Source organism: Vanellus vanellus (genome assembly GCF_965231255.1).
Source record: "Vanellus vanellus genome assembly, chromosome: 1".
NCBI lineage: Eukaryota > Metazoa > Chordata > Aves > Charadriiformes > Charadriidae > Vanellus > Vanellus vanellus.
The window spans coordinates 83,312,572-83,338,378 of record NC_138905.1 but is presented as its reverse complement, the minus strand read 5'-3'; the positions used below and the strand labels follow the sequence as shown (position 1 = coordinate 83,338,378).

The 25,807-nt window shown below is 43.7% G+C and overlaps 1 protein-coding gene across 1 annotated transcript; it reads left to right on the top strand.

The window, feature by feature from the left end:
- The first annotated feature begins 4,722 nt into the window (after nucleotides 1-4,722).
- CD9 (CD9 molecule) lies at nucleotides 4,723-25,020 on the top strand. The gene is made up of 8 exons (XM_082498684.1): nucleotides 4,723-4,886; nucleotides 16,251-16,353; nucleotides 19,272-19,369; nucleotides 20,569-20,643; nucleotides 21,295-21,387; nucleotides 21,980-22,069; nucleotides 23,909-23,992; nucleotides 24,676-25,020. The coding sequence occupies exons 1-8, from the start codon at nucleotides 4,821-4,823 to the stop codon at nucleotides 24,739-24,741; spliced, it is 675 nt and encodes a 224-aa protein (XP_082354810.1). The 5' UTR covers nucleotides 4,723-4,820; the 3' UTR covers nucleotides 24,742-25,020.
- The last annotated feature ends 787 nt before the right edge of the window (nucleotides 25,021-25,807 follow it).

Here is a 25,807-nt window from a genome sequence, read left to right as displayed (position 1 = left end):
CCTGTATTTCTCCCTCATGCACTTGAAAAGCCAGGAATTTTTTTTTTTCCAGTTCTTTCCACAAAAGTCCTTGATGACCCTCGGTGGCCTGATTTTTAATCTGACATCTAGAAAGGTTTGCTCTGGGTCACCACAAGCACTACAGTGCTATAACATAGCAAGGGAGCTGTGGCACATCGTGGGTCCCTGTGCTCAAGAACCCACCTAACTGCATGCACCTTCATAGCAGCCTCAGCCTGTGGCCCCGCTTCCGTCCTCTGGTCTTACAATAACCTCACCTATACCAAGAGGTCTGACACATACAGGCATCAAAATAGTAGTTAGATGAATCACACTTTGAGCTGCATACGTGTTACAGTCATGATTTCCAAAAAGGCCTTTTGCAACCCTTCCTAGTCACTGCATTCGTCCCTACCAACCGCCTACTGTTTATTAAAGCTTTGGGCTCCCATCCTACAGACACGAGACTGCTCACATATCGAAAGCCAGATACAAGTACTACTGTCTGCAGCATGAGGGTCTTAAATAGTAATTGCGCTTGAAAATGAGTAAACTGTAGGCTACATATTCAATGGTGTCAAACTGCTTCTATGAAAAATTAAGGGGCATCAAGATATTTTTTGTATTCCGTGCCAATTAAAAAAGTAGGTGTGTTTTCTTTTCCCTAAGTAAAACTATGACCTTTTCCACATCCTTCCTTCCTGAAATGACCTACTTTCATCATTGGTAGTAGTAAGAGAGAGTCTGAATTATTTGGAACTGATGCTTATATTTTGATTAAAAGTTTAGATTTAAACAACTAAGAGCAAAATATTTTTGCTTTTTATCCCACGCGTTTTATCTCAGAGTTTGAAAATGATAACTGATTATGAAATAATTTTATAAGAGTTCCTACATTCACATTGAGATTTTCCAGGTGCTCTCCTGACATTATCACTGCTAATGTATTGTACACGAAGGTTTTATGCCAACATTTGCAAGGATGTGCCTAATTCTCTTCTAATCTTCTTCAAACCTCAGTCAAAAAAAAGTGAATTAAAAACATAGAAAGTGAAGAGGTCTGGCTTCAGGTCTTTACTTCCAGCTACGCTTCCAGTTATAGAGGAAGACCTAATTTCTAGTGAAATCCCACAGGGCTTTGTGGATTCTTGAAAGCCTTTCTCTCATAGCGGAAAGCTGACACACCTCCAGGATGCACAGATTTACTCCCAGCCCGCACTCTTCCAGAATTTATCTGTTATGGATACCGAACACCAAACACTTTTCCTCCAGCAGTGGAAAAATGCCGGTGCCTGTGACATAGTGTTATCAGGATGACTGGTCCTATGAGTCATTTTTGCAATGAAATGAAAATCTTGACTCTCCAGCTCCATGACCAGCCTCTCCCTTGAAGCCCCAGATGCGAAACCCAGCAGGAACCACTTATATATATCACAACTCTCTCCTGTATGTCACACCGTTCCAAGTTATTGCTGCATTTAAGAGAACCAAAGTAAGTACCTGTAAAATTTGCTTGAAAAGGTTAGGCCAGAAGAAGTAAGGCACTTAACCTGAAGTTTCATGGATGAACTCAGGGATGGATTTTTGAGAGGTAAGAGGAAATAGGAAGCCGCAGGCCCTACACCGGTGTCATCTGGGTCCTAAACTCTCAATGGTGTGGTTGGACAGCCCCCTCCCTCACCAGATGGCTGCATCCAGCCCACCACGTAGCGTACCAGAGTCACCACTTACCAAGCAAAAAAAAATTCACTGAAGCTAGAAAGCAAGCAAAACAACCTTTTTTGTTTTCCCTTTTGTGACTGGCTTGTACAGTCAAGAGATGTTATTTCTCGACAAAGAAGAAAATTGTTATTTTTCTTGTCTTATCCACACTTCTCAAGAAACTCTGTTAATCCCTGTCCTTCACTGGGGAAAGCTTTGTACTTTATCTCTCTGCGGTTCAAATCGTTTATGCCTGGCTGTTTAAGGGAGCTGAAAGAAACATTTTAAAAGAGCTGAAATTGTTTATGCAAAGAAGGCTAAAGGCATCAAGCTAGTTGACTCTGGTCTTTCCGCATATTTGTAAAGGTAGAGATATGGGGAAAACGGGTCAAGGAGGTTGTGAACCTCAGTACTTCTGCAGTACTTACCAGTGGTTCCCACCATCCTTTAATACAGTTAAGAGAGAAACCTCCTCTCTCCTTTGCCTTGCTGTATCAATCAAAGGATCAAGGTCCTTTGGATAGTGCAGTCTGAGGGGAAAACCCTTCCAGGTGAGAAGCAAACCCTTTCAGGCGAGAAGCAAACACTTCTACTCTTCACTATTGGCTCAAACAAGATGTTTAGTTTCACATTAAAATACGAGAAAATAATTCAGCTTATCTGCATATGAAAACTAAGTCAGTGTTGTGTCTAGACGATTAAAAAGGTAATTGAAACAGGCTTCTGGTAAACTCAGATTTCTGCTTATCAGCAATATCCTGAGTTTGCTCTTCTCTGTCACAGTAGGACAAAATAACACATTAACCATCCAGTATAATTTTATGTGCAGATAATAAATATTTCATGCAAAATATTTTGGCCTATTATCCCACGTAAATACAAGGTTTTAAAATAATAAATCATTCTGAGGTATTTCTACAAGGTTCATGAATTTCCATTAGTGATTTCTGTTATGCAGAAATTCAGTTGATTACTATCTCATTCCAATAGTCGGAGAAGTTCAGGTGTGTTCAGAGAGATGCATCTACGAGATCATCAGACTCCTGAGGACTGAAACATGAATGTCCTCTCCGGACTCTAGATCCTTCATATGGAATGAAAAAGAGCCACATCAGCACAAAGTCTAACTATTTTCATTCCATATCCGTGAGAATACTAAAAGTGCGTAAACGGGTTTCACTTCCACATAAATTAATTCACCGGCTGAGTGTGGAGAGTTTAGTTTTAAGTAAGTACAAACTCACAGGAAGTTTTCATCCAACAAGTCCATTTCTTGCCTCCGATCAAAAGGCTACCCACCATGAATTTTAATGGAAGTTGCTTTAACAGAGTGTAAGCACAAAAAGCTTAATAATACAAGGGTGGGGGGTGGGTGAGGGTGGTGTAACCAGAGTTATCCTTAACTTTAGAAAGTTAAGGAAAGCCATATTACTGACATTAACTAACAGGCATAAATTCTTAATGGCAAAGGTACAAAAACAAAACCAAAAGCCATACAGAAAATCAGTCCCAGCTCAAGAGTGAGACACAGGACTTTCACTTGCTCAGTTTACAGTTACCACAAGAGTTTAGTCACCTGCACTTATTAATTTCATCCTTGCTGGATCTATATTGTTGTGGCCAGCCCCCATTCCTGCAGTTCCCTTTACTGACTTACATAACAAACAAAATACTTGAGGTGGTGTTTGCTTCGAGTTAAGAGCCGTTCACCCTCCTCTCTCGAGTCAAGCTCATCTACTACCAGCCCATTTAAAGACCCCCAAACCAATAGCAGCAGAAAACTTCTGATGGCATCATTTAACACGCCACGGCTGCCCACTCTTCTGCTTTTGGACACTCGGACCCTCAGGCCACTTGGATGCTCGGCTACAGCCAGCACGATTCACAAACAGCAATGCAGCAGCCTCCCTTCCCAAATTCTCCTTTTCCGTTTCTACCTGGGGTGCAGCAGCAGCAGAGGCCTCCGGTTCGGCTATGCTTGTGCATTCACAATTGCCTCTGAATTTTTCCTAGCTCTTTATTTTTCTGCCTTGCTTTCTAATGGAAATGTATTAATGCTTTGCAACCTGCTCTGGGAAAGGGCTGCCCATTTCAACATCTCCTCCATCGTATTTGCTCTGGAATGTGCTCTGTGTTATCACTTATTTTGGCAACAATAACTCCAACATGTTTTTATTTGCATTTCAGTAAGCCTTTTCTGTTCTTCTGTTCTGCTCGGGGGTTTTTTGACTCTTGATAACTGCTGAATTTCTAGTCACGCTATATTAAAGATAAATGAAGGTACAAGCCCTCAGTTTCATTCCTGAGCTAACATACTCAGAAGCTGAGTGTTGAACTTCTCATTAAAATCAAAGGGAAATTCTTCCCTGAAATTTAACGTGATTTGCCTCACAACTGGGGTGACCGAAGGGCATGCACGCAACCAGTTACCGTGGATCAGTTGGCGGGCTGAAACTTATCCCACCTCATTTTTCTAAATTGTACGCTTACAACTTCACACAGACATATTTCAAAGATTAAAGCGGTTAAACTACGCTGTAAGCTTATCTTGTACGGGGAAAATACCCATTTAAGCCAGCCCAGTGCGTTCAAGCTAAACTAAACCTCTCCAAGAGCAGGCAAAGTATGTGTGCCCCGCGCACAGCTGCAATCTATCCCTTTTTTTTGTTGTTTTGTTTTGGTTTTGTTGTTGTTGTTGCTGTTTTGTTTTGTTTCGTTTTTGCATATTCGACGTTATTTCCCCCGGACGAAGGCAGCCGGGCGCGGGGACGCAGCATCCCCGCACCGGGACCCACCACTCCCCTGCCCGGGACGCGCCGGGCCGTAGGTTGGAAGAACCTCTCCCCCACCCCGGGCCGGGCTGCCCCTCCGCCGCTCGGTCCCCGGCGGAGTGAAGGCGTCTCCCGGGGCGGGGCGGCGGCAGGTGCGGGGAGGCGGCGGGAGCCGGTCATTGGGCGGCCGGCCCGGGGCGCGGGGCGGGGGCGGGGCGGGGGCCGGGCAGCCGCAGGGCGGGGGGAGGCCGGCAGAGGCTCGGGGAGAGACGGATTTAAGGAGTGGCGCGGGCAGACGTTATTCTGGTCGCCGCTTGCCGTCCCTGCTGCCGCCCGCCCGCCGCCGCCATGCCCGTCAAAGGAGGCACCAAGTGCATCAAGTACCTGCTCTTCGGCTTCAACTTCATTTTCTGGGTGAGGGACCCGGCCCCGGCGGAGCCCCCGCGGCGGGGCTTTTGCCCTCTCCCTCGCCGCCTGCCCGCGAGGGCGCCCACGGGAAAGGGAGGGGAGGCAAAGTACCTGGAGCGGTGCTGGGGGGGGGGGGAAGGGGGGGAGGAGTAGTTGTTGTTTGCTTTTTGCCTTTTTTTCTGACTTTTTTTTTTTCTTCCCCACGCCGCCCAGGCGGAGCGGGGTGGGTGCTGGGTCTTGCTGGGGGGGAGGAGGAGGAATGTGTGTTTCCCCCCGCCGCTCCTGGGGCGGCCGCTCTACCTGCGGGGCGGCGGCAGCGCGGCGCCTCTCCCCCCGCCGGGCGCGGGGCCGCCTCCCCGGGGCGGGGGTGTCTCCCGGGCGGTCGCCGAGGGACAGCGGCGCCCGCTTGTACCTGTTGCGGCAGTGAAGTATATTGCGTGCTGTATACTCGGCGGGAGGTGTCTGAACGAGATATATACTCGGCTCACTACTTTATCTTCCTTTTTTTTGTTGTTTTTTCTTTTTTTTTTTAATCTTTCCCCACCCGCCCCCGGTTAGCATAAGGCAGACCGTGTGCTCTGCCCGGTAACGTGTGGAGGGGATGCTGGGTGGCTTCCCCCACCAAACAGCACATAACAACACTTCCCCAGGAACTCTCTTTTGCGGGTTGCGCTTCTCGGTAGCTGTTCCGATGCGGAGGCTGTGGCGGGAGGGTGGTGGTTAGCTAATGCCTCCTAACTTAGTCCTTGTGGTCGCTGTCGTCGTGTATGCGAACTCACCTTGGTGGGAGCCTCGGCTGAAGCTGTAGCTTCTGCCTCAGATCTGCTGGGCAGCGTCTGGTAAAGAAAAATCCTGAAATAGTTTAATCTGTAGGAGCACACCAGCGCCAAGTGGAAATCGTATCTCCAGTGCAGCTTCTGGCATGGCTATCTCTTTTTTGCCAGGCAGGGTCAGAAAGCATGGCGTAACTGAGAAGGTTTAGCATTGTCTGCCCTGTGGGAAAAGTACACAGGGAATGCAGTACAACTGCCTGCACGCCTAATGTATAGGTGTGAAGTGTGAGGCTAAAAAAAAACCAAACTTTTTCTTGGCTACCTGCTACAGTGGAGAAATGTGTGTGTGTGTGTGACTCCTTTTTGCCCCTCTGATGTGGAGAAATTAAGTCGGAGCTGCAGAAGGAAACCACTTCTGGAGGCAGTTACAGTATTTTATGTGGGATGACTGGAAGGCGCACTGCTAATGGATAAAATGCTTGTGATCTCTCAACTTAAAAAGGGGTTTCAGCAAAGTAAGAAAATGGAACTGGACTGCAATTGAGGCAACTCGTGCAGAGGAGCATTACAAGGGCATAGGAAAGCACATACTGTCACCCAAGACTCGCCAGGAGGCTGGAGGAATTCATATTTGGAGTGTTAGAGCTTGTAAGAAGAAAAAGCTTAACAATACACTGGCTGAAACTTCTGCATCAGTGAGGTTTGAAACAGGATGAAATATTCATGGTTTGCTGTGTGATTATTTTTTTTTTTTAAAAATGTTTAATGTTTCTTAAGGCACTGGAGATGGGGGAAAAAATCCATTAAGTAATGGAAGTAAATTGAGCAAAAACATTGTGCCTGAGTGCAATTTTGAGCCTAAATTTGAAGTTACAAGCAGTGACTGGCTCTTGGCCGTGGGAACCCCTCAAGAGGAGGAACAAATCTTCTTTTGCGTCTGAGTAGTCTTGTGGGTGTGGGGTCCTATTACCCAAGTGCTACTCCGGAATGGTGACAATGATGTGTTTAGACTTGGCGCACTTCCTGGAGCAAGAGAAGCTAGAAGGTCCTGTAAAAGAAGCTAAAAGGTCCTGTAAAGCTGTGATCAAGTTTACACTACTGCCTTTTTAAAATATGCTATCTTGGAAGGACAGGTGAGGAGTTGAAATGGTCTGCAGCAAACCTGCAGGTATTTGTAGGTGGCATATTAGGTGGCTTGTATTTGCCTCCATCAGAGGCTTGAGTGAGGGCAAGAAGAAGTAGAAAGAGCAAAACAGCTGGGTGTAAGAGGCTATTAAAACAAAAATTGTGAAACTCTCAAGAGGTTGAAGCTGTGTCCAAAGGAAGAAGATAAATGTTCATAAATGCTGGTGAGTCGAATAAAAAAAAAAAAAAAAAAAAAGGCTAGCCAAAAAAGATTTAGCTAAAACTTGCAAAAAGGAAACCTACCTAATGTATCCCACTTCAGACTCATTAGGAACAGGGAGCTTCCCAGCGAGTCCTTACAGAGAGTAATCTGTCCAGGTGTAAAAGTGTGTTAGGAGTGATGGTCTGTGGGACTTCTCCTTACAGGGTGTGTTTGGGGAAGACCTTGGGGAAGTTCTCTGCTGTAACCTGTTTTTTGTCTCTGAATCCCTCACAGGCTTGAACTGGTATCTCAATGAAAAGGTGGTGAAGCAACAGCAGCAAATACTGATTAACAACTTGCCAGGGTCACACAACAGTTACTTCAGAACTACAAGAGTATTGTGCTTAGCTAAAACCTCCTGCTCACTCCCTACCTCAGTGCCAGAGGGCTGCAATGCGGTGAATTTGAATTTGGTTTTTGTTTTATGTTATGCTGGGTTATATAGAGAGTGGCACACATGGCACCTCTGGAATAGGCAGAGGAGAAGATTCCTTAAAAATAAGATGGTGTGCACACAGAGATGAGACATTAGGGAAGTGAGAATGGCTACTGTAAGGGGAAGACAGACTTCATGAAGCAGTTGACTTTGAAGCCTTCAGAAGCCTGAATCTTGGAGAGAGAGTACTGGTTAGCGTTAGCTCACTTGTTCAATGCTTCCTGGAAATCTCAAGACTCTTAGGGAAACTAAGCAGTCCTGGAGTAAGATCCTGGCAGGGATGAAATTGCTGACTGAGTGGAGGCAGGGCTGAGATGAGGTGGAGCTCTCTTATGGTGGAGAGAACCAGCAGAGCTGGCACGCAGGAGCAAACTATGTGGTGGTACAGTCCCACCTTGTAAAAGCATGTGAGGTAACACTTTGATGCTTGAGTAGCCTCCATTATTCATACTCAGAGCGATGAAGATAGGTACATGCTGACATAGCAGGCTGTGTGACAAAGCTGAGCAAGACACTTGCCAAAGATAGGCCTCAAGTAACACATGGAAGATGGGAGCAGAAAGCAGCCTGGAGTTATGAACTAGTTGCCTCAGGGGCATCTGTTGCTAGAGGGATGAAATCTTGGGAGAAAAGGGTCTATGGTAGCCTCATGAAAGCACGAGGTGGTGCTCAGCAGTAGCAGATGAAAGCCATCTTCAGAAGTAAAGGACCTAGAGAAGTGGAAAGACGGTGCCACTGCATAAATCTATGGTGTGCTGGTGTCTTGCAATGTCGTGGTCTGCTCTGCTCTCCTGCCTGCCTTGAGAGGAACATAGTGGAGCTTGGTAATGTTTGGGAAAGCAGAGGAGGGTTTCTGCTATTGAGAACTGTTGAGTGAATTGGGATTCTCCAGCCTGGAAGCAGAGTGGGGGGAACGTGCTAGATGTCTGTAGTGTCGCAACTGTCCTGGTAATAGGTAGGGCCTGGTTGCATTGAAAGAGTTGGTGAGCAAGAACGGAGGGGTATTAAGTCTGAGAGGAAGAAGTTTCAGAAAAGCTTGTGGCTGTGTGCCCCGTGATGGTGCTTTCTCCCCAGAAGGTATTGAGGAGTATGCAGTTCAAGGGGTAGCTAATGAATGCAGTGTTTGGCAGCCCTTGGTTAACTTTGCTTCTGCAAAGGTACTGTCTGTGTCTTTGCACAACCTGTAAGCGCTCAACATGTAAAGCGGGAGGTTAGTCCTGGGAAATGCTAGTCTGCCCAGTTCTGATAGCCTTCTTGAGGAGCCCTCTTGTAGGATGCTGTGCTAGATTATGAGGGTAACTGGTCTGATGGCTTTTCTCCAGTTGGTAAGGCCAGACCAGGCGTGTATCTCACTAGCATGATGCCCTCCAAAACTTTGAGGACTCCAGAGCTTTGGTTAAAACATGCTTGTGGCCTGAATGGCAGGCATGGGGACTCATAAATGGTTGCTAGAAATGCTTGTCATGCCTCTGCAAGTCTGGTTTAAGCATTACATGCATCTAACTTGTATGGAATGTTTTTTACTGTTGCACTTAAGTAAATGAGTCAGGTGAGCCAGTGCCCTTTCGGAGGGATAGCTGCATCTTGCCTTCAGTTCAAGTATCACTGCAAACGCCAAGTTCCTCGCTGCTGTTGTGCTTCTTTAGGTAGGGCTGGCCTAATCCCAGCTGGCTCTGCCTACAGCTCTCCTGTCTCAGGGATAGTGATGCTGGCCCTGGCATCTTTGGTCTGGTCTGTAATGAAAGCTGTACCAGTTCAGGCCTTTGCAAGTTTGGGGTTTGATTTGGGGTTGGCGAGGGAGGTGTTGAGGCTGATACAGAACTCGTATAAAGCTTTTTCTGCCAGGCCAGCTCAAACTTGGCAAGAGGTCAATGGAAACATCATGTTATGTGCCTTACACCTAAGTGGTCTTACTGAGGCTGGTTTTGAATAACCTTGGTCCAAGCATGTGCTTGATTACCTTGAGTTGTGTAATGAGTGACTACCTCTAGCTGAGCTCTCAACTTGCAGGGTTTGCTCAGGCTTGTTGGCCCTGGTGACCGAGTCTTTTCCTAGTAAAACTGTCGGCTGCTCTGAGGAGCTTGGTGGATATTGGGCAAGCAGCTGGCATAGGAATGGATATGGAGCATGTGCCTGCGTGTTTTCCCCCTGGCTTCCTGATGCTGGACTAAAGCAAGGGCTTGCATCGTTGAATTTAAATGCTGTGTTTTTTTCCTTGTGAATTTTGTGGAATACAAAGATAACTGCTGCTAATATTAATAATTTAATGTATTATTGGCAGTGAAGTGCGGTATCATGCAGTCAGAGTTCACACTGAGTCTTTGAGCAATTATTTTCTTGCTCCTTTACGCTACAAGGCAACTGTCTTGTCCAGGCTCTCCACTCTTCAGGGTGTTTTGTGCTATACCAACAAATGTATTGTTGGTGGGAGTGCCTGCTGAAGTAAGATTAGTAAGATTAAGCCTGCAGGGCTCGCTCTCTGCAACTTGAAGATACCTGTGGCTTTGTTCTGAGCCATAGACTCGTCTGCTCACGCTGTCAGGAACAGCCAGTAGCAATTTGGTGCTCTGAATTCTACAGAGGGTCTCCCCTGCTCAGGTGGAGAAGAGGACTGGCAGGATGGGCAGGGAAATATGCATGTGTGTATTTTGTATGTATATGTGCTCACACATATAGAAGGAACAGAAATTAGTTGCTCTTGCTTTCTGTAAGCAACTGATTTAGTTGCTGACTGCAGCATATGAATCAAAATGCTGCTTGGGCTAAGCTCAATGTGTTTTAATTCTAGTAAGTGCTGTGAAGTCAGGAGTGGAGTTGGAGGGTGTTGCCTTGAGGAACCTGATGTGAAGCTGCTTGTACTTGGAGTTCTAGCAGTCCTAGCTCCTATTTGTGATTTAAATTGCAAATATAGTAGACTGGCTTCTGAATAGGAACTTGTATGAAATGGGCATTACTCTTGGCGGTGGTTCAGGAATTCTGTAATGCTGCTCCTACTGTACTGGAGCACCATTTTATTGCAGTAAATGCTGTGACATTAACTTAGCCCACAACATTCTTTAAACTAGCTTAAGCAGAAAGAAAATACTTCCTTTCCCATCTACTTTTTTTTCAAAGGAGTTTGGAAATAGTTGCAGTTTCTTATATAACTGCTAGCACTCATTGCACATCTGTTAGGAAAGCTTTTTTTTTTTTTTTTTTTCAGAAGTTTGAAAACCTGTACTGTTGTGGATAACACTAATCCTGTAATTAAGGGTTTAGAGTGATGTTGAGCCTCATCTGTACTTAGTGTTTATGGGTTTTTATTTATAGAGTACCAGCAAGTAACAGGACAGAAACAGACAGTTCATTACTGCTGGTAATGTTCTCAATGTCTTTTCCTATGTGCTTTGCAACAGTATATGTCTGGTTCTGGCTTTGTTAACCCGCTGTCTTGCACAGTAAGGAAAAAAGTTAGTTGTCTTTCTTACGCAGAGGAAGATCTGAGTCAGATCTTTAGCTGAAAGTTTTTCTGTTTGAGGTGAAGGGAAGATAATGGCTTTTTCAGTGTATTCTTGGCACACCCTGGGTAAAACCCACATAAGGAACAGTCATGTAGAGCCTGACATACCTTCTTACTTCAAGAAAAAAAATTAATAACAGTATTCTGTTAGATGCAATGCTGAGCTGACAACACAGAAAGCGGTATTTTTGACCGACTCTACTGTATTTTCAGATATTGACTTACCCTCTGCTAGAGGTAATGCCATAACTTGACGGTTGCATATAAGCTTGGCCTGAATGTGCTAAAATAGCAGAACCCATGGTTTCCTGTACAAAGGCTTGGTTTTTTACTGACTTTGATCCGTACATGGGGAGTTCTTGCAGTGTCTCGTTTCTTCCCTGTTTCTGCCTCCATGCTGTGGAAGTGGAGGAAAGGCTGGTAGTAACCTGGTGGATGCTGGTGGGGGTGTCCCTCTTCCAAAGCTCCATCTGCCAGCTTGATGGACTTGATAACTGTTTGGACCTTGAGCGCCTTGAAAGGCAGTTCTGTCCATGGAAAGGTAAGATGCTGTAAGGTGGCTGCAGCAAGTGGGGTGCTTGCCTGGGGATTGTCTTAAGACAGATCAAGGTGACAAGGTCGGAAGGGACTGAACAAAATGGTCCTTGCAAAATAGTGGTTAATCATGAAACAAACTTTCCAGCTTCACAAAGTAGTGCCATGCATTGTTGTGTCATGACATATGTTAAGAAAAATTGCAATTTCTAGTTTGAAAAGCTCAAGCTTTTAATGTGTGTTTACACCAGTATCATTAGACTTAATGATTCCCTGTGCAAGTCTCCTGGTAGGAGACCATATCTGTGAAACCTCAGGTGTTAAAGGAAAAAAAAAAAAATGCCGTGGAAATTGCCTGATAGTGTGCATCAGCACTGAATGCTCCCAAGTTCACGCTGAGGTTGGCCAAGTATGGTGAGGGGAGGAAGGCAGAGTGATCTGTATGGCTTCTGCCTCCAGGATAGATGGCTTGTTTCTCATCTCAAGTACATAGTGACTGTCCTCTGCCGTGGTACAGATCCTTTGTCAGTTATCTCTTGTCACATGGAAGGCTAAAATAAAACAGGGTGTCAAAGATAAATACCCGGACACACCCTTAGATACATGCTCAGGGACAAAACCATGTATTTTGGGAGAGTAGTGAGGGGGAGACCAGAGCAATGGAAAGGGCTGACTTAAGAAAAGGCACTGGTCAGAGTGTGGGGCTGGATGGGTGGGAGGAGGGAGGTCCTGCACAGGAGGCTCACTAGCAAAGGCACAGGGCTGCATAAGGAAGGAAAACAGACCAAAAAGTTTGGGGTTTTTTTTTTTCTGCCTGTTGTGACAGGAAAAACAGCTGTTGCAACAGGAAAGATGTATGCAGAAGTAGAGCCTTTGAGCCAATGGGGGTGCGTTTGCATGTGATGTGGAAAAAAAAACAAAAGCAGCCTCCATAGGATTAGAGGAGGAATAACTAGGAATTTTTATCCTTGCTTAGCATATGTCCACTGCAGCTAGGAGAGGATAGAGGTAAGTCAAGCAGAAGTGAGCTGGGAGTTGTAAGATGCTTAGTAGTATAGGGGAAACACAAGGAAGCCTAGAGCCTTGAGCAGGGATGTTGGCAGCATACTTGTGCCAGGACATGCTGTTACTGGAAAATCGCTGCCTCAAAGTTTCCAATATGATGAGTGAATAGTACCTCTTTAACTTCATGTTTTGGTTAGATTGGTAAAAAAAAAAAACCAAACCTCAAACCTGTTCTCTGAATTCCCTTTCTTATACTTGTTACTACAGAAACATATTTCTTGCATATCTCACATGCACTCAGACCTGCTCTGCTCATAGTTTTGTAGGCTTTTGCATGTGTAAAGTGACTAGTTTCAGGAAAACAGACAGTTTTGTTCTTTTCCTGTTAATTTTTTTTCCTCAGCACAGGATAGATCTACTTAGGAATATCCTGTGTTACTCAACTCCTGTGACAAAACAGGTCTGTTAGATTGGGAGAACACTTGGATTAAAAACCCCCAACAGGGTTTTCAGGGGATTTTTAGGGTTTTCAGGGGATCTGCTTCCATGCAGCTGGGGGACTGGGGGGTGGGGTGGGCTTGCACCCCTTTCCTGGGCAGGAAAAACACAGGTACCAAAACCACCCTAAAACAGCTGCCAAAACCTACTGGCATAGCATCAGTGGGCTGCGTGCCAGATTGGTCTGAGTGCAGCGGTTGCCTGTGGGGCTGTGCTTGCTCTTCTTCTGAGGCTGGCATTGGTGCCCTAGTCTGTTTTCGTTTTTATGAAAACTTGAAGTTTCAAACTGCTTTCTTGCCTCCTGCTTTAAAACTGCCTCTTGTAGTTCAGTGGTCATTGTGGGTGGGAAGAGCACAAGCTGAGAACACAAGTCTACTTTCCTTTAAACTGAGGTAAAAAGTCACTTTTTCTTGCAAGAAGGAGCTGCTTTTTTTTTTTTTTCCTAGTGCACCATGGACAGAATTATCACTTTAATACTACGATTTTTTTAATGACATGGAGCAGTTCACTGACATCAAGTATTACCACTCTCCTGTGATCCCATAATAAGTCTCTTGACTTTCTGTGATAGTAATTGTTTTCACAGGATGGCTGCTTTCCCAAGGAGAAAACATGACACTTAACATCCACCCCCTCCCTACCCCCCCCCCCCCCCCCCGTTCGAGTGAAGTCTGTTTTTTAAAAGGAACCGTACTAAGTATGTCAGTTCTCCTTAATGTTAACCAACCAGTTTTTCTCAGAGATAATTAACTGAGCCTTCTGCTTTGCTTGAACTTGTAAGATTGTCTGCACGGCTGTAGCATGGCGTAGAGTTTCTTCACGATTTGAATACTCTGGCCTTAAAGGTCTGCTGGGGCACCAGCTCTGGGTTTTAGTTTTACAGTCCTTTGCTGTGTCCTGCTCTGTTTGCAGCACTGCCCTGAGCTCCTTACTTGACTGCTGAGGCTTGTCAAGCCACAGACGTAGGTAGGTGCAGGCAGCTGGGTGTGCTTAGGCTTATGGCTTTGTAACTCCTGAGTTCCTAGCAAAACGAGAAGAGGCTGTAGGTTTCTTCTGCTAGTGCCCCAGATCTGGATGCCTATAAAAGCTGAAGACTGACCCAGGAAAGTGAGTCTCAAAGCAGTGTTGTTAAATACTGGGTAACTTAACTAGGGGCTAGAAGCAGTGCATGAGTGTTTACCATCACTAAGCCCTCCTGTTCTTTTGAACGGAGGAACTGAAGTGAGATGAAGTCTTGTTTAAGTGATGCTGTAGCAGGTAGAGCAGCTACCCTTCTCTCTGCCAGTCCCTCTGTTGCACCTCTCCCTTTCCCTGGGGTGCTGCTGTGGCGCAATAAATTGAAATAATAATGCTGTTGGGACATAGTGTGTACTACCAAGGTTCTTCAGCATAACTTAAAATTATTTTGTCAGTGTAGACTAACAAGGAAAGTGGTAGGTATATGCAGGCTTTGTTCTTGCTGCGTGCTTTGTGTGTAAGGCTGTGCCTGCGCACCAGCAAACTGCATTTTGCATAGGTCTGGAAACCTCAGTTTGGGTTTGGCCCTTAATGCATTATGTATCACTTCATCTTTTTCCCAGCTGAAACCCTGCAGCTCCTCTTTGAGTCAGGTGCTGGCTGTACGAGAAATGCTGGTTTTTCTGGCACGGCTGGCTTCCTGTGTGAATTGACCCTCTTGCTTTTCTTCACTCATACCTGAGCCCTTTAGCACCGCAGTTGGGATGCTTTCTGCTGAGAAGCTACAAGGGATATAGGCCAGGTTGGATGGGGCTTTGAGCAAACTGGTCTAGTGGGAGGTGTCCCTGCCCATGGCAGGGGGGGTTGGAACTAGATGATCTTTAAGGTCCCTTCCAACGCAAACCATTCTATGATATATCTTCCCTTAAATTCTTGCTTAGCTCCATCCTTTTGTCCTCTGTGAATCTTCAAAGCTTTCCTTATTTTTTTTTGGGGGGGGGGGAGGAAGAGCAAGCCTAGAAGGTTAGCAAAGACAGCTGTGGCCAGCAGAGTTGTGCCTGTCCTCAGTGAGCGCAAGCACTTGTGGGACCAGGGCAGTCAGGCTTGGTGTGGAAGGAGTATACCCATGGGTGCTGTCTGTGGGAATGCCTTCTATATTCTTACTGAAAATTAACTTTTTAAAGTAAACACTTTCCAGTTTCTTGGAAGCCAGTCAAGAATGTTGTTCCCTTCTAGAAGGAACTTCTCCTTATCAGAGATAAGGCTTTGTTTTTCCTCTTCATGCATGGTTAGCCTAACCAAAGCTCCAGATGTTCTAAACTTATTGCTCACTGTTAAGTTTAACGTCTGCTGCAAGGTGTGGTATTTCTGTCCTCCTCTCACTTTTGTAGAACTCTCTTTAATAGTTAAATGGACTTCAAAGGAGAGAAGGAAGAGCTGAGAAGCACACTCCAGCTTTCTTGTTTTGTCTTGGTTTTTCTGTCTTTTTTGCTTGCAAGACAACCCCAGATTTTTATTTTTTTTTAAAGCAAGGAGGCTTCAGTCTGTTCAAAGCAAACTGTTAGTGTTGCCTTACCCGAATGGAGTTCCCTCTTTCTTGCAATGCATCTTGATGTGGTTTGCCAGATATTTCACCCAGAAACGAATTTATACACACAACAACTTGCCACAAACATAGGCACCAATGTTAAGAGGAACCTGGAGAGACACAGGCAGAGATGATAATAAAATAAAACTAAGTTTGATTACTGGATTGGTTTTATCCTGTTTTGCAAGAAAGCGCACTCTTTCTAAACCCTATACTGCAGTACACTGAACTCTTACCAGCCTGTTTAATACGCTAGAACTCTTAGCTGGCCTTACAAGGTCCTTTTTCTTGCAATACGCTTGTTCTTCAGTGTGAGACTTAAGATCGCTAAGCCATACAATGTCATTGCAGTCACCCAGAATAAAACAACGGGTGGAGGGGGCAGTGGAAATACACTCGGCACTCTGGTCAACCTCAGATATTTTCAGTAAAGAACAAGAATGGCATTGTTCTCGTGTGGCATTGTATTTTAATATGTAAACGCATCTGTCAATGAGATGCTTCATGTCAGGAACGAAGTTTGTTCTTATTTTGGTATCCCCATCCTCTTACGCTGATTTTTTTTTTTTTTTTTTTTGCCACCACCTCTTTAAATAACAGAGCTGTATCCTGTGTTTACTTCTGATGTTGTTACTAATGCAGGGGTGAATGTATTAAATGGTATTATTTAACCAGGCTTACTTGTTCTTACAGCTTGCAGGGACAGCAGTTCTTGCAATTGGACTATGGCTTCGGTTTGATTCGCAGACCAAAAGTATCTTTGAACTGGAATCCAACAACACGACATTTTACACAGGTAAGCTGGGAGACAGCTCAGGGTGATAGATCACGCTTCTGCACCCTGTTTTCCTGACTGCTTAGAAACCTTTGTCTTCCTCAAAGGTTAAAGACAAAACGGTCCTAAACAGCCTTGATGGGGCAGAGAGCAGCTTCCCCTGGCTGGCGCAGGGGGCCGCTGTCAGTTTCTTAGCTCTTTATGCATTGCAGATCACCTTTTCCTGAGTTTAAGCCCTGCAGTTCTTCTGTGGGTGCTGTTGGGTAAGTGTTTTGTAGTCCCAGGGACTCCTGGTAGACACGAAGGACATCTCTTCCTGATGCTTCTCACAATGATTCAGCCAAGTTTCACTCTAAATGAGTAGTCACAGGTGACATCAATAACTGATGCCCACCCCCTCCCCCCAGTGACCAACCTAAGCTACCTGAAACCACAGGTCTACTGCCTTGTCTCTTAGAAAGAGCGTACATACTGTTGTCTAACTTTTATGGCCCTGTGTATGCTAATTTATACTGAACATAATGGAAAGGATGCATAATGAACATGATGGAAAGGATGCATAAATATCTCTGTCTATATCAGCAACTATTACAGGCAACCTAGACCAATGTAGCTTTAGCTAGGCCAGGTGGAAATTATTCATCAATATTTGCTGGTCTTACAGGATCCTAGGCTAGGCTTCTTACAGGCCAAGCTTGGGAGAGCTTGATTACCAATTAGGGGATAAACACACGTGTTTGGTTTGCTATTACAGTGTCTTAGGAGTTCCTAATGGAATTGAATTTTATCTGAACTGTAAGGTTTTGATCTCTACAGTTGCTTTCAGGCTTGGGTGGAAGAACGCATGCTTCTTTGGTTGTCATCTGTAGGGCCTCAAACACTTTTTGAAACCAAGTAGCAGAGTTTGAAGACCCCCCAAAAAAATTGGGAACGAAGTAAATTCAAAAATGGGCCTTTCTTGCATATGTGTGTGTCACCTTTGATTTGGACAATATACATACATTTCACATCCCTGCAGTACCTACATCTGCTGTGTCCTGTACAGCATCGCTCATTAGCCATCCACAGTGCGGTTAGGTTGGTCTTTCTCTTGCCAAGGAAAGTGGCTCTTCTGCTGAGCTTCTCAATCTGTCACAACATCCAACCTGGTATCTAAACCAGTCAGTACAGACTGGGTAAGGTGCAGCTGAAGTGGCAGCCATATAGGCACAGACTACTCTGGTACTATGGGGAGTACTGTTAGCAATAATGAGTTATGCTTATTGGGGACTACAGTTGGGAATGTTGAAATACTTGTGTGAATTCATGAAAGAGACCACAGGCATGGAGACGGCTTATCTGTGACAAACCTTGTATTTCACCCTTGATATGCTGGCATGGTAGCAAACTAGTTGTTTCTTCCAGCTGCCATGAAGATTTCCAGATGCTTTCAACTGGACCTTGTAGAAGGAACAGAAATCTAAGCTTAGTCATTGAACTGAATATTTAACAAGTCGTATTTTGGGTAGTCTAAAACAATTCTTTCACCTCCTAAAATGTAACTTTTATGTTTTGATACTTAAGCTACTGGCTGAATGCAGTGAAACAGTGGAAAAGAAAACAAAACTACTTAAAATCTCTGTAGGTTAAGCTGAGCTTTAAAAAGAAGTTTAATAGGAGTTACTGGTTTGACATTTTTCTGGGAGTACTTCCTGACTGCAGTTTCCAATAGGAAGTTGAAAAAAATCTGTCAATCGGTACCTAGTAACAAAGCAAGTTACCTCAAGCTTTCTATATTACTGAAAATAAACTGAACTAAAGGGTTCTGATGGACTGTTTTTCAAAATGGAAAAAGTTTAAGCTGGGTAAAAAAAAAAAGGTGCAGGAATTTCCTGCTGATAAGAAATGTCAGACTTAATCACTTACATATGCTTAATCAAGTAGATGTTTGTTCTGGCAGCTAATCCTATTGGTTTGCATCTAGAGAGTATAATTTGCAAAGGCTTATGTATGGCTTTCTTTAGTATTGATTCTTCTCTGAAGGCCAGAACTCATGACATGATGTCATACTAATTCTACATGCTTTGTGCTGATGTTTCGCCACCTCAGTAGGACTTTCCTGCCATCCTTTGGGAGTGGCTTTCCTCACTACCTCCTGCTGCTCTTACCAGCTAGCAGCTGCAATGCTTAAGTTGGCAGCTCTCAAGCTTAGGAGGAGAGGATTGGGCATGAATGGTGTCTGTTAGCACAAAAATGTGTTGCCCTCTATGCTCCAACACGCTTGCCACCTAAATTCTGGGCAGAATGTTCTACAGGCTCAGCCACTTAATATGGTTTGAAGAAGTATCTGCTTTTGCAAAAGCAGAAAATGCAGAGTTTCTTGTAGTTAGAGAGGCTCTCAAGTTAAGCAGCTGAAGTGTAGACTTGTACAACCATGACTGGAATAATTTGGTGTTTCCTGATGGAAAAATATTTAAAGCCTTATGACAGATGATTATGATGCCTTTTAATATGCATTCCCCTAGAGCTAGCCTGCTTCAAGGACTTTTAGGTGTTGATAAATCACTAGTTCCAGTTGTCTCTAACTGCAACACACTCTTCACTGAAGATCAGTTTAACTCTGGCTCTGAGCCAGTTTTAAAATGTGTCTTACAGTTTGACTTAGATGGCTTTATCTTGCCTATTTTCTAAAACTTGTGAAACTGCAGTAATGGTACACATTAATTCTTGTAAGTTGGAGCTTTTATTTATCAATGCACTTCCCCAGAAGTTTCGAGATGTGTTTGCTTTGAAAGCTAAGCACAGCCCTTTTTTTTTTGGGGGGGGGGGGCGGCAGGGGGTGGTTGGGACATGTCAGTAAAGAAGCAAATCTTGGCAAAAGCTACAAATGCTGTTTGTGGAGCAACTAATTTTGTATCTTGCTGCTGAGGTCTCAACTAGTCTGTTTTTCTCCTCCTTAGGAGTTTACATCCTTATTGGAGCTGGTGCACTTATGATGCTGGTTGGTTTCTTGGGATGCTGTGGTGCGTTGCAGGAATCTCAATGTATGCTTGGCCTGGTAAGTGCTCAGAGTAGTGTTTACATTTTTAGCAGCATGATGAGAAAGGAAGGAAAACATTACTGTGTGGTTAAAGGGCAGCAGATTCTCATTGTTTTGGCTCCACAACATTTAAACGCATGGTCACCTACATGCTAAAATGTTAAATGTCATTTCCATTTCTGGTCCTAAATTCAAATTTCTGTGTTGTATTCGAATACAGGATGATTTCAGGAGTTAGTGATATATTCAGACGCTGACATATCAAGACTGGGAGTATGTGTGAACACAGAACTAAAATGTTAGGAGTAATGCTATTTCTTAAACAGTTTGTCCTGAACTCTGAAGGCTGTGCAATCTTTAATCTTTGAGACCAGAACTGTGGTATTTGGTCCCTGAAACAACAAGCCTCTACTGTTCCTAATCACAGGATGAGCTCTTCTAGTTGACAACTGCTCAGCAAGCCAATTATTGGAGAGCAACCTCATTGTTTTCAGGCTGGAGGGGCCAGTGGAGCTCACTGGGTTCCTGCACATCTGTACACTTGTGGAACTACTCATGCAAATAACCAGAAGACTTAGTTAATAAAAGACTACTACTATAGTTGGTGAAAGAACAATTCCCTTTTTGTGTCATGGAGGAAGTTAATTTCATATATTTCTTGCCGAATTATGTCTCTAGCCCTTCGTACCTCTGAACATATAACTTTAAAGTGCCTTTAAATGGTAGTGGTGTTTTGGACTTGTCATCTGTGTTTAATTGAGTACTACTTTTTTATTTTGAGATACACAACAAAGATGTGACCATTAGGTCTCTGGGAGTTGGTGGCAAACTAAGTATTAAGTAATGACTCCCAAAGCAATAGGGGTGACAAACCAGAGAAAAGAATGTGTCGACTGTTGTGATCTGTCTGAGTGACCTGGGCAACTTCAAAGTCTGAGTGAACAGATGATTGGTTTTAATTAACATTGATCAAAAAGGAGGACTTCTGCTTGGAAAACACTGCCAGGCTTTCTGACGCTCCTGGGAAGAAGTGCTGACGTAGTACAGTGTGTCCTCTTTCCTAGTCTTACCAGCATTTCAGACCTCCAACTGTAAACTGGTTGAGTGACAGTCCCCACAAGGCTGAATGCTGGGGATGGCACAAGCTTACAATATATAGTGTAATGCTGTTTTGTGGTGCTGTGGTCTTAATTAATGATGTGGTCTTTCTTTTCTAGTTCTTCCTCTTCCTTTTTGTGATTTTTGCCCTTGAAATTGCTGCTGCGATCTGGGGATTTGCAAATAAAGAAAAGGTACGTTGCTCTTAAAAGTTGGCAGGGTGGTGGGATGCTGGAATAGGTTGCCTGGAGAAGTTGTGCATGCCCCATTATTGGAAGTCTTTAAGGTCAGATTGGATGGGGCTTTGAGCAACCTGATGCAGTGAAAGGTGACCCTGCCCATGACAGGGAGGTTGGACTAGGTGATCTTTGGTCTTTTGGATGGGCTGAATGTTTCTGCATCTAAAATATGACTGATCTGGGCTGTCCCCTCGCAAGCAGTCAAGATTCCGTCTTGTTTCAAAATAAGGCATTTGGTGATCAGGGTTGCTTTTCTGCTTGTATTACACAACAGGGGAATATTGTAACTTCTGGGGTACAGAAATAATTAGGGAATATTTTTCTGTAACCAATGGGCAAAGACTTGGTTCTCTCACTCCACCTTGAAGATTAAGTCTTTGGAAGGGAAACTCTGAATCTTATCTATTTAGGTGTGGCTTTTAAGGTGAATGTACCAGTTAGGCTCACCTCTTCTGGCTGAGAAATGCCATCCACCCTCTGTTCCTACATGTCAAAAGGACGGGTATTGTAGGTTGCAGAATTTGTAATGACTGACTCAAAACAAGTTTTCCATAATTAATATTAAGGTAAGATAGTAATACACCACAATTCCTTGCTATCTCTTAGGTTATTGAAGAGTTAAAGGACTTCTATGTGGAAACCTATGACAAGAGATCTCAACCAGCTGCCAGAGAAACCCTGAAAGCATTTCAGTTAGCTGTAAGTACATGTTCATACTTATACTAGACAGTAATGCAGCTTGTTCACGCTGTTCTCTATGTCATCAAGTCTCCTGTACAGCTCTATTACCGTACTAACTAGAAGCCAAGGGAATATTAGTAACAAATTGCAGAGAAGATATTTTTGTATAATATTAGTGAATTTGGTATGTTGTTTTTTTTTTTGTCCCTTTGAACCTCTGAAATGCGTAGAAATAGCTATTGTTTTCCTAAAACTCAGAAGCAAGCTGGAAAACTCTAGATCTGTGGCATTGATCTAGAGGCACCGTAGTATGCATACCTGCATGTCTATGAGAGGCTTACCTTTGTGTCTATAAGGAGTACAAGCTGTCACCAAAATTAATGTGTGTATGCTTAATGAGATCTAGCTCTTCCTTTCAGAATTTTGGCCTTCTTTAATGTAATGAAGGCTTTTTAAAATTAGGTTTATAGCAGTCACATTGGGAGGGTTTCTAAGCAAATTTGCATAAGGTCTGTAATGAAACCTAATATGATCAATTTCTTTTTTACCAAATACAGAGCAAAAATAAGGATTCTTTAACCTGGTTTTCATTTCCTGTTTTCTCTTGTAGCTAGACTGCTGTGGTCTTAAAGGAGTTCTTGAGCAGCAGTTCATGGACACCTGTCCGAAGAAGACTGTGATCGAGTCGCTTTCTGTAATGGTAAAGCATGCTTTAATTCACTGACAGCTCTGCCCCATGAGTAGACTGAGAAACATGTTTCTGAATAAATCCTTTCAGTCCATGGGAAGTTCCCACATCTCACTTAGCAACCTATCTCTGTAATCAGTCTAGTTGTGGAAAATCAACATACTGTTACTGTGGAAAGAACAAGCAGGGTCAGCAGGAAATCTGAACTTGCACAGGAAATGTGCAGTCTGTGTGTCACAAAACTTGCTGGCATGATGGACAGCATAAGGCCAAAACTTCACCTAAAAAAAAAAAAGCTAGAGAGCTCTGTTCTCCTGGCTGCTCCTATCACTAAAGCACCTCCCTGGTGCTGCACAGGAGTTGTTGCCTTCCCTCTTGGTTAGGGAGGAGGAGAGCGTGGGGTGGGAGCAAGTTTTAGCAAGGGAAAGGAGAGGAGGGGTAATGCATTGTTTGGGCGACTATGTCACTGTGAAGCCAATTCTCTGAATCAGATTCCAATGGTGAAATATTGCTGCAAAGGTGCCTGTATGCCACAGATACAGGAGAGGCATCTTGTGTAGTTCTTAAGCACCCCTTTTCCTGTTATTCTTAACTGTCTTGTGCTCTTGCTTTATGCTCTTAAGAGAGCCTGTATGAGGCTTCCATAGAAAATAAGGTTCTTACAATGCAGGAATTCAATTAGTGCCTTGATTATTTTTTTCACATTACTTCTGCTTGTCCCTAAAGATGATTTTGTGCCTTCAAATATCTGACCACATGAGATGTTCCAATCTGTATTTAGACTGTCTTTAGTCCTGTCCATGTAATGTCCTATGAGTTAGACTGTATGGAAGTACTTGAGGCAGCATGCAGGTTTTATTGTTTGCTTCTATTTTGCTAAGCATGTTTTAGCTTCAGCTGTTGACTTAATCTTGTGATGTGTTTATGGCCTCATCCCAACTGTAGGGGGGAAAAAAACAAACAACCAGTAGGTAGACTGCAAAATTAAAGGGATGTAATTGTGTGGCTGATCTGTATGTCTCTAAGTAGTACTGTATTGATATTCTGATTTAACTGATTAATTCTTGCCAGTATATCCCTATAATCCTCAATTTGGTCTTTCCTTCTGGACTGGAATAAAAAACAAAATAAGTTGTTTTCAGCAGCTCACTGTGGTATCCCCCTGGAATAAATAGGGCAGGAGTTGGGATGACACTTTTACCAGCCACCAGGCTTTTAAGAACAAGAAACTCTTACTGAGGTATATGTCTCTTTTTCTTGGCCACCATGCTGCTTTGGGGAAAGGACTGTACTTAAAATTTTCTTTAGTTGCAATGGTAATCCATTGTCCTGGGAGCTTCAAGCTGGCACCTCTATGAATCTACTATAGCCTAGCACGCGTACATGCAGCTAAAGAAGTCCATGCTCCTTGTGTTCATAAGGTGTCTGTAAAATTACAATAGGAAATATCAAGAGTGGCTTCGAACTTAGACAATACAGCCACTCAAATGCTGACAGCTGTTAGTTACAAGCCAAGTCTGGTACAACTGCTGTTGGTCCTGATCTACCTGATCAGTTGCAGGTATTGAGAAGGGAATCCTGCTGTAGCCAAGACATGGTTAAGAGGTTTTGATACTTGAAGAGTAGATTTAAACTTCTCCACCAACTTTTGTGTTGGAACCTCTCTGGCTCTCTTTAAAGATGTGGAAACAAAGGCCAGTTCAAAGCAGCTTTCAAAAGATGTCTTCATCTCTAGTGCAGGCAGGCTTGATCAAAGGTGTAGCATCAATCAGCAGACTTGAACTCTTAACAAGCAAGCAGAAACAAACCTTTTGTATGTATGAAATGCTAATGAACAGTCTTTCTTTTCAGTCATGCCCTGCTGCCATTGATGATGTCTTCAATTCAAAATTGAATGTGATTGGAGCAGTTGGCCTCGGCATTGCTGTAATAATGGTGAGTTTCTAGACTGCTTCGAGGGTAACTGTGTGGCCAAAGGGCACTTATGGTAGAAGTCTGTTGAACACTGCTTGGCACAGCAGTCCACGGGCCCATTCCACTACTGACAAGTACTGGCAGGATCAGGGTGTGTGCTGTGGGACCCTGAGGCAGCGCAGAGGGTGCGGTGTCTTGGACCTCCCTGCTTCTGCTTTGGATTAGGATCTGCCTCCTTCTAGTTCCAGCAGTGGTGGAGTTGTATTGGTAGTATATGTCTAATTAGGGTGAATATGTATTGGTTATGTTGCCAGCCTGCTCCTTAATCCCAGTATCTCTCGGGGATCCTTGCTTTAGTTTCCTTTGCAACAAGTAAAGACTGCTAGAGAACTGAAATAACAGTGCTAGTAAGAAAACTTGCACTTGTTTGACTCCTGGAGGAAAGTACAACATAAATACAAATATGCTGGGATGATCACAGATTTCTTGGGAGATATGGCAGTGGTTTATAGCTGATATATTTGGAGGTTTTGAGGGTGGAGGGGCTTGAGAACAGAGTGAAATTTGGGGCAGGGGGGAGAGATTCTCTGTAGAATAGAGTTAATATGGCCTCTGGGCCAGGAAGAGCAGCTACCCTTCTCCCCACGTTGATAGAAGAATGTGCTTTGGTCCCCTGATTTCTAATGTGTTTGCTTACTTTACAGATTTTCGGCATGATATTCAGTATGGTTCTCTGCTGTGCTATCCGCAAAAACAGAGAAATGGTCTAAGAGCTAAAAACCCAAGACTGCTGCACTATAAAATCTTTGTCATTAACTTTAGCGTTCTGAAAGCATTTCTAAAAATTTATATATTTGTTACCTTTTTAATGCTTTATTTGGTACTGATGTAGGTTTGCTTTTTATGTTATAGGTTAAAATGAAAAAGGTATAGCTGACTCAAGACAAATATTGTACATAAAATATCTGACTTTCTTGAAACTTATGTAATTTGGATGTAATTTATGTTGGAGACAATTTGATACTTAATAAAGAGTAAGATGTATTGTATGTTTGTGGGGGAGAAACAACTTTACTATGCTTATTAATCATTCTTTGATGTGTAGCAGTGAGTTAAACTTGCATAACATCTAAGTGCTCAGTTACAAGGGCTTTAGTATAAAGCAGGAAACTTTTATGCCAGTCCTGTATTTGAAGGGAATTCCAAGGAATGGAAAAGACTGTCAGAGCATGTTAGGGAAGGTATTGTCATTCCGTGTTTCCTTGGTGTGTGTGAACAAAAGCAGTTCTTAAATTATATTCCTGAAATATTACTGCTGTAACCGTCTTACTGCCATCTTCATACAGGATGTCATAGTGGTGACATGCAGGCGGTGGTACTTTGATGCAAACAGGCTGGGCTTTACCCTGCAGCCAACTGGGCTTTCTTATATCTGCCTGTCTGCTGGCATGACTCTGTCCCCTGGCATCTGATACGGCCTTGGTCCCTTGACAAGGCAGATTCCCATAGTGTGTGCTCAGGATGTTTTCTCAGTGGATGGCTTTGTGCTTTGTTTCTCCCAAGCCAGTGAAGTACAGTCGCAAGGGCTTATGGCATGAGTGCCAAATCTCAGGTTTCCAAGTGGAAAAAAACCAAAAGTTGCATTAGAAGTTACTGTACAGCTCTGCAGTCACTGCTTGCAGCAGCTAGAGCTGTGGCTATCCTGTTTCAGTTTAAAAATTGATATGGGAGGGAGCAGAGGTATTAGTGTGGAACCTTTAGCCTAAGGAATTGCCGATTTGTCCTGTACTTCTACTCTAAATGGCTTCTTAAGTGTGTTTTTTTTCTCTAAAGTAT

Excerpts from the sequence above, each read along its gene's own strand:
- CD9 (XM_082498684.1), top strand. The coding sequence starts at position 4,821 with ATGCCCGTCAAAGGAGGCACCAAGTGCATCAAGTACCTGCTCTTCGGC. Across the intron at positions 19,370-20,568 it reads CTCAATGTATGCTTGGCCTG|TTCTTCCTCTTCCTTTTTGT; the intron begins GTAAGTGCTCAG and ends TTTCTTTTCTAG. Across the intron at positions 22,070-23,908 it reads TCGAGTCGCTTTCTGTAATG|TCATGCCCTGCTGCCATTGA; the intron begins GTAAAGCATGCT and ends CTTTCTTTTCAG.